This window comes from Mus caroli, chromosome 2 (genome assembly GCF_900094665.2).
Source record: "Mus caroli chromosome 2, CAROLI_EIJ_v1.1, whole genome shotgun sequence".
NCBI classification, from domain to species: domain Eukaryota; kingdom Metazoa; phylum Chordata; class Mammalia; order Rodentia; family Muridae; genus Mus; species Mus caroli.
The window spans coordinates 132,464,238-132,472,829 of record NC_034571.1 but is presented as its reverse complement, the minus strand read 5'-3'; the positions used below and the strand labels follow the sequence as shown (position 1 = coordinate 132,472,829).

At 39.4% G+C, this 8,592-nt stretch overlaps 1 protein-coding gene across 8 annotated transcripts in view; it reads left to right on the top strand.

Moving 5' to 3' along the window:
• Tasp1 (taspase 1) overlaps positions 1-8,592 on the top strand; it is a 222,321-nt gene that overhangs the window by 6,472 nt on the left and 207,257 nt on the right. For 7 of the 8 annotated variants that reach the window (XR_002376878.1, XR_003835952.1, XM_029474096.1 and 4 more), the window contains exon 2: positions 3,836-4,048. Coding sequence is in view for 5 of the 8 variants with exons in the window: in XM_029474096.1 (XP_029329956.1) it covers positions 3,904-4,048 (145 nt within the window). In the remaining 3 variants the exon portion in view is untranslated. Of the gene's footprint in view, positions 1-3,835; positions 4,049-8,592 lie in introns of those variants that run through there. The other variant, XM_029474094.1, reaches the window with a different exon arrangement.

Below are 8,592 nucleotides of genomic sequence, written 5' to 3'. Positions count from 1 at the left end.
GGCAGGGGTCCTGGGTAGCTGGCGGGTGTCAGCCGACCCTGCGCTCTAGCTATGCTGGTGCTGGTCCGGCCAGAAGAGTGCATGCTTGTTCATTGAGAACATTTCATTTTGGGTGTTGCTTTAGGATTCAGCTGAAGCAATAGACATTTTCCTTGAGTTAATGTTTGGTGTAAGTGTGCTACAACAGTTTCAAATAATGATTAGTAATATCAGTGACAAGTAAGATAAACATATTGCAGGAATATTTAGTGTTAATCTAATGTCATGTCCCCACCCCGTCTGATAGGCAGAAATCAAATACTGGGATAGCTTTTTCTTTTCTTTTTCACTAGCCTGTATTTTATATGTCCCTCTAAATTCAAGATTTAGAAAAGGTGAAATAGAAATAGCTCCTTTAGGAGTCTTTGGCCATGCTTTTCCTGTATTCTTTTCTGAGGTAAGATTACTTAGAAATCAATGTAAATCCAGAACATGGCATTTCCTTCATTGCAGTGTAGCCAGTCTCTTCTAAGCAACTCCTGTCATAAAAAAGCTTATGGTTAATGGGCATAGGCAGGAAATAGGTGTGACACTGGAAGGAAGCAAGAGGATTCTGGGAAATAGTGAGAGAATAAAAGACACAGGAGAGATGTAGAGATTCTATTGAGATGCTGAGGAAACACGAAGGAGGAAATGGGCTGGGAGAGGTAACTAAGGGGTAGACAGAATAGTTTGAATGGGTTAAATAAGTAACAAACTAGTCAGGGAATGAGCCAAAGCTTGTGACCATGCATTAGTCTCAGCGTTGTTATTCTTGGAAACTAAGTGGCCAGACGGAAAAATGGATTTTTTTTTTTTTTTTTTTTTTTTTACATTATAGCAAGTTTTAAGTGGAATCTCTTATATTGGATGGTGGACTTAGCTCACTAGTTCTTAGGGCTCTCTAAAAGAAGAGACCTGATAGAATATATATATATATATATATATATATACACACACACATATATATATATTTATACACACATATATATGTATATATTAAAGGGGATTTATTAGATTTATTAGTGTGGATTATAGGCTGTGGTTCCACTAGTCAAACAATGGCTGTCTCTTAAAGGAAAGGCCAAAAATCTGGTAGTTCTTTAGTCTAGGAGGTGAATGTCTCAGCTGGAATCCTGAAGTAGTTTTTGTTGTTGTTGTTGTTGTTTTTTTTTTTTTTTTCCGAGACAGGGTTTCTCTGTATAGCCCTGACTGTCCTGGAACTCACTCTGTAGACCAGGCTGGCCTGGAAATCAGAAATCTGCCTGCCTCTGCCTCCTAAATGCTGGGATTAAAGGCGTGCCACCACGCCTGGCCTGAAGTAGGTTGGAATATGAATGAAGGAATGCCTTAGCAGAAGAGATGAGCTCACCAAGCAGGGAAAAAGGGAAGGCTTCCTTCCATGTCCTTTAATGTGGGCTACTACCAGAAGGAGGGGCTCAGACTTGGGGTAGGTCTTCCCACATTACAATTGAGACAACCGTTCTGCTTGGGCTTTAGTTGATTGTAGATGTAGAGTTGACAGCCAAGATTGGCCACGTATGTATGTATGCATGTATGCATATATGTGTGAATGTGGTGTATGATGCATTTAAATGTTTTAAATTCAAAATGTTCGTGAATAGTTACTAACTTCTGTCCTTAAATTCAAAATGGTGAACAGTTACTAACTTCTGTCCTTGTCTATTGATCATTTAAATATTCTTTGGGTAAAATTAGTGTATTGGTTTTATCTATCTAGATGCATACTTTGCATATATAATTACTTCTTCCTTCCAGATAATACAGCAAGTGTTTCTTTACATACATTTCCCCCCCTTTTTTGAGAGTATCTCATATAGGTCAAGCTGTTCTAGAACTCACTGTATAGACAAGGATGGCCTCAAGCTTCTGAGGTGACAACTTACATGCTTTAAAATAAATTTTTAGTCAGATGTTTGAGATTTCCATGTCTAAATATCAAGAACTTCTTCATTCCTTCTAGTGGCCGCTTTTAATTGTATTGAATTAGTTTATTTATAGGCCATGTTCTATCTGTTGATCTTGAATTTATGACCCTTCTATTTCAGCCTTATGTGTTCTAGAATTATAGATACATGCCACTAAGCCTGACCCCCTTCCATTTCAATTTAATATGAACTGAATATTTTTGCTTAATGTTGTCCTTTAAAAAGTTTTGACTAGCCGGGCGTGGTGGCGCACGCCTTTAATCCCAGCACTCGGGAGGCAGAGGCAGGCGGATTTCTGAGTTCGAGGCCAGCCTGGTCTACAGAGTGAGTTCCAGGACAGCCAGGGCTATACAGAGAAACCCTGTCTCGAAAAAGCCAAAAAAAAAAAAAAAAAAAAAAAAAAAAAAAAAAAGTTTTGACTACTTCACTGTCATGTTTTCTTTAAATCTCATTGTTGCTTTTAAAGTATGTTCTTTTCCTAATTTAGAATATATTCTAACCTTTTTGTTGTACTAAACCTGGATTGTTTAATGTTTTGAATGTGTAATACACAGTTCAAGCATAGGCTGCTTGAAATGTTTTTTATTAAATTTCATTACTTACTTGTGGAGAAGTTTATGCTGACAGCTATTTGAAGGAGTGCTTGTTTAATTGCTTGCTTTAGAATAGCTGTGTTAGCATTTATGCTTCATACTGCACTGATCAGCCTAGAACTGATAATCTGGAGAGTTGGTTTGTGAGAACAGTGGTGCTGCTCTGTAATCCTGGCACTCAGATGGCAGTGTGGTAGGCCAGTCATGCGGTCGGTACTTCAGGCCAGCTTAAACCACGTAGTGAGATCCTGTGCCAACAAACAGATAACACAAATCCAAGCTGATGAGAAGCCTCAGCTGGTAATGGTGCTTGCTCTGTAAGCCTGGCAACCGAGTTTGACCCCCAGAACCCATGCAAAGGTGGAAGGAGAGAACAGACTCCACAGTGTTGTCCTCTGCCTTCTGCCCCACCGCTATGTACACATGCAATAATAATAAAAATTTAAAACGTCTTCACATGTAGGTATGGATCTGTTGCTTTCTTTTTAAAGCAGAAAGCTATGATTTTGTATCTGTGTTTAGTGTACCAGCAGTGCTTGTGATTCCAAAATGTCCCAGAAATCAGCTGGCTTGCAGGGGAAATTAAGGAATAGTTACACTATGTTGGCTTAATTGACTATGGGTAATAGGAAGACAAAATTTAGACTATGTTTTTTTTTTTTCTTTTAGTATTTGTTTGTTTTAAAAGACAGGTTTTCCTTATAACCCTGGGTGTGCTGGAACTGGCCAAACAGAACAGACTAACTTCAAACTCAGTGATCCTCCTGCCTCTCGAGGTCTGGTAAGGGTGTGTGCTGCCACACCCAGCCAAGAACAGAACTTTTTATTTTTTTATTTTTTTTATTTTTATTTTTTTAAAGATTTATTTATTATATGTAAGTACACTGTAGCTGTCTTCAGACACTCCAGAAGAGGGTGCCAGATCTCATTACGGATGGTTGTGAGCCACCATGTGGTTGCTGGGATTTGAACTCTGGAACTTCGGAAGAGCAGTCGGGTGCTCTTACCCACTGAGCCATCTCACCAGCCCCAGAACTTTTTATAGTAAATTATTTGGTTTTTTATTTCTTCAGACAAGTACTGTTGCTGGACAGAGATTTTTTTTTTTTTTTTTTGGACAGAGATTTTAAGTTGTAAACTTTTCATGTTTTTTTGTTATTATCCAGTTCAATAATCTTAAATATCTATTTTCCAAAATATTTGTGCATACTTTTTGTAAGTAATGTACATGTTGGTAGGAAGAAATGGAAGTAATCTTGTGATGTTTTTCTCCAGGTTGACTCCCTTTGCACAGTTGGATGGAAGGATGCTCTTTTCCTGATAGAAGATGATGATCTTGGAGAATGATCATGGAGAAGGGGATGAATTCTGGAGAAGGACTGCCTTCCAGATCATCTCAGGCATCTGCTGCTAAAGTAACTGTCAAGGAGATAGAAACACAGCAGCCCTGTAAGGAGAAACGAGGGGGCTTTGTGCTGGTGCATGCAGGTAAGGCCTTGCAGGTGAGGTGCAATAGAAAGGGAAATAACATTTTCCTTTTCTTGCTTTGAACAACACTGAGGACTTCACTTTGTGTCTGCCAGAGGAGTCTGTTAGCTATTAATGGAGTGAAGGCCTTCTCTACACCCCACTTGGAAAGTCTTACAATGAGACTTCTTCCAGTGTCTTCCTTATTTCCCTTTACCTTACATAACACAACATACATATGGCTAGTTCAGTATGTAAAAACCAAAGTAATCTTTATTTTATTTATTTATTTATTTATTTATTTATTTATTTATTTATTTATTTATTTATTTATTTTTGAGACAGGGTTTCTCTGTGTAGCCCTGATTGTCTTTGAACTCACTCTGTAGACTAGGCTGGCCTCAAACTCAGAAATTTGCCTCCCAAGTGCCCGGCCAAAGTAATCTTTAAATTTCCATCCATCCATCCATCCATCCATCCATCCATCCATCCATCCATCCATCCATTTGCTTTGTTGTTGCTTTTTACCCACAAGACAGGGTGTCACTATATAGCCCTGGCTGTCCTGAAACTCCAGACCAGGCTGGCTTTGTATTCAAAGAAATCTGCCTGCCTCTGCTTCTGGGATTAAAGGTGTGTAAAGGTAAGTGCCACTTGCCTGACCTGAAAAATACTTAATGTATTAATTCTATGTTTTATAGAATAATGCTACTGAAAAATCCCTTTAGGCCCCATTTTAGAAAATGGCCATCTTAAAGTACAATTGTACAATTATATAGATACTCAGACTTTTTTTTAACATTCAGCCTTTTTAAAATATTCATTCATGCCGGGCGTGGTGGCGCACGCCTTTAATCCCAGCACTTGGGAGGCAGAGGCAGGCGGATTTCTGAGTTCGAGGCCAGCCTGGTCTACAAAGTGAGTTCCAGGACAAGCCAGGGCTACACAGAGAAACCCTGTCTCAAAAAAACAAAAAAACAAAACAAAACAAAACAAAAATATTCATTCACTTATCTATTCATGTATGTATAACATCCATTTAAATTTAACTAATATTTGATTAAATATTAAATTAGTATTAGATTTTAATTTAATACTAATAAATGCACTGGAGGCATAAACTGAGGTAAAAACCTGCCAGCTCAGCAAGGTAATTTTATTTTGTTAACTGTATACAAAATATCTATTTTTAAGCCTGATTCTACAATTGAACTGCTAGCTCTTTAGAAATCACTTTCTAGCTGTGTCATCCTGCCGAGCTAGTCTACTTTTCTCTTTAGCTCCTCCAAACCCAGGAGGGCTCCTTAACTCTCTTTTCTAGAGTCCTTTTTTTCCCTGTAACCTGTCAGCTGCTTCTTGTTTTTTTCTACAAGCTCAAAGAGAAAATTCCTATCTTTTACCTGAAGTTTCTTCCATGAGGGCTTTTCATGACAAAAGTCTTTAGCTCCTTCCCTTCACCCTTGGCAGGCTAAACTAGGTCACTGTCATGGTGGGGGTGGGAGTGGGAGTGGCTTCAAACCTAGTCAGTACCCCTCCCTCTCCCAACCATCTCATTTTGATGGTGGGGTAGCTCAAGGCTATCTAAGTGATGTTGCTTGGGATCATAGAACAAAGACCAGAAGACCTCTCCCAAGCAACTTACCTTAAAATAGGCAGGAACATTTTATTCTTTAGCATTTTTTTAGACTTATTTATTTATTTTATGTATATGAGTACACTATTAGCTGTCTTAAGATACACCAGAAGAGGGTATTGGATCCCATTACAGATGGTTGTACAGATACTCATGACCTATGGAAGAGCAGTCAGTGCTCTTAACAGCTGAGCCATCTCTCCAGCCCCCTTTAGCATTCTTATCTATTGAGACTTTTAAGGACACATCTAATTGCCTCTGATATCCATTTTAAGTTTTTATATTTTGCTAACAATTAATTAGGTTTTCTTTGTATAATAATCAAATATATCTGTATCTCTGTCTAGGCATGAGCACCATAGCACATTCATGGAAGTTAGAGAATAACTTATGGGGGTCAGGTTTCTCTACCATGTGTGTTATGGGGATTGAACTCAGGTCATAAGTCTTAGTAGCAAGTACCCTTACCCACTGAGCCATCTTGACAGCTCATAGTTCAGCTTCGTAAGACTGTTTTAGTTTCTCTTTGCTTTCTACAGATTCAGTGATTCTTTATCATATGAACCGACAATTTAAAGATTAATGGGAGAAAAGTTAACAAATTTATTAACTTGCATATGTATACTATCTTTGGAGACTCAAAGAAAGGGCCAGATGGTTGACATCTTTTGAGCTATAGAAAGAGCAGCTTGAGATACCTGTCAGGGAGGTGGTGACAGGTTATGAGAGGAGAAAAAGAAGAAATAAATTGTGAACAGATGTTGTCTTATAAAGAGATGTCAGGTTACACTCATCAGAAGTCTGTCATCCTGTGGCAGTCTTTTGACAGGGATAATTTGATAGGATTGTTATTAGATGTAAAGAAGCTGGATAAGGGGTCTCCTGAGGAACACTGCTTATATAGTGATATAGTTGTCTTATATAGTACAGATCTCCTTCCTAGTCCTCTGTCTGCAGTCCTCCTGAATACCATCTTATGGTATGCTAAAGAAGTATATTTTGGTAATGGTGAAATGGCTTAGTGGTTAAAGGCACTTGTGACTAAGTTGGATATCTGAGTTTGATTCTTGGAATCCACGTGGTGGGAGAGCCGATTCCTTCAAGTTATCTCCTGTTAACTTGATACCACTACACATGTGTGTTTCTGTGTGTGCTTGCATGAACATATCTTCTCATACACAAAATAAATAATGGATGTAAAAATAATTAAAAGAATTGTATTTTGAGGTAGATCATTTTGCTAGCCTATATTTTCCCAGTATTATAGTGAAGAACCTGAGGACCAGAGACTGAGTAGCTTAAATGACTCCTGTTGGGCTGCTGAGCTGGGCTGATAAACCCTTAATTGACCCTAAGTTTTTGGCACTGTTTCATCCTAAGATCTGTCCACTTAAGAGGACCACAAGGACACATAGAGTAAAGCTTTACCTCCTGAATCCACCATCTCTGAGGAGGCATGGCTTTGAGGACAGGCCTATACTTTTGGGCAGAATTCATTTTTTTTTTCATTGTAAACTCCATGACATCTGCAGAGAAAAGATAGCAAGTCTCCTCTTAGCTTTACCCAGAGTAGACTTATTTCTCATATCTTGTCTGGTCATTAACCTTTGGCTATTTTTAGACTGGACAACTTGCAAGTCCCATGCAACCTATTCCAGAGGGATTGTCAGACACAAAATACAGGAAGTTTAACTTTTCTGTTTGTTTCTTTCACTCCCCCCACCCCCCCGCCCCCATCTGTCATACCCTGTTTTTCTCCTGGGATTTGCTCTAGAGCCTTTTGTACACTAGGTGATTGTCTGGTCACAGAGGTATATCATCAGTCTTTGCCTTTTTATTTAGTTGTTAAAAATTATTCGTTATCATTGTGTATGCATATAATGTGGGTGCCTGTGCTGTGGTGCGTGTGTAGGGGTCAGAGGCCAGCACTGTGGAGATGGGTCTCTCCTTCCACCTTTCCATGCGTTCTGGGGGTCAAACTCAGCTTGCCGGGCTTGCCACAGGTACTTCACCAGCTGAACCATCTAGCTCTCCCTTCCCCCCATTATTTTTATTTAAGACACAGTTTTACTCTATCTTAGGCTGGCCCAGAACTCAGTTTTTGTAGTCTAAGTTGGCCTAGAACTCAGTCCTCCAGCTTAGTTTTTTAGTGCTGATACTGCAGACACCAGCCACCACATATAGATCTGTAGCTTAGACTCAAGATTGAATCTTGTTACGTACCACAGGCTTACCTCATAGTTTTGAGTCTCCTGCCTTGGCATGGGCTACTAAACTGGCTAATTCCCTTTTCTTTTTGTCTATTCTCTTTTCCCACCCCATCCCCCCTCCTCATTCCCTTTCCATGTACAAAGAGAGATAGGGGGCTGGAGAGATTGCTTGGTGGTTAAGAGCTCTTGCTGCTCTCAGTGGACCTGAGTTCCTAGCAATCACATCAGGCAGCTCATGGTACTCATGGGCACCTCCATACACGTGTGTGCATACACACACAGATATAGATTCTTAAAAAAGAACAAAAAGGATTCATGAGGCAAATTATGGGAATTACTCAGTTAAAATAGACCCAGGACTAACTCCTGTTTTTGGATCTCTGTTTCAGTATCATTTCTACAGCACTGTGTCAGTTGTGGCTGTAGTACTAGTGAGTGAACTGTCTTTAAAGTCACTGGGAAAAGTATAAGAAACACCTGAAACTTGGACAAGCATTAACTGCATTAGATTGCTTGGAAGACTTTTTTTGGACTGTCATGAATCTGTTCTTCTTTGAGACACATACTTGAAGATAATGTCCCCCAGTTAAAGGCTTTGGTAGAGGCCAGAAAGAATAGGGCACAATCTGGGTTATTGTGGTCTCTCTTCCCCCACCCTGGAACCGGAATCCCATGGAAACAGGTTTTTTCTTTAGCCCTAAGAACTCAGGTAGAACTATTGA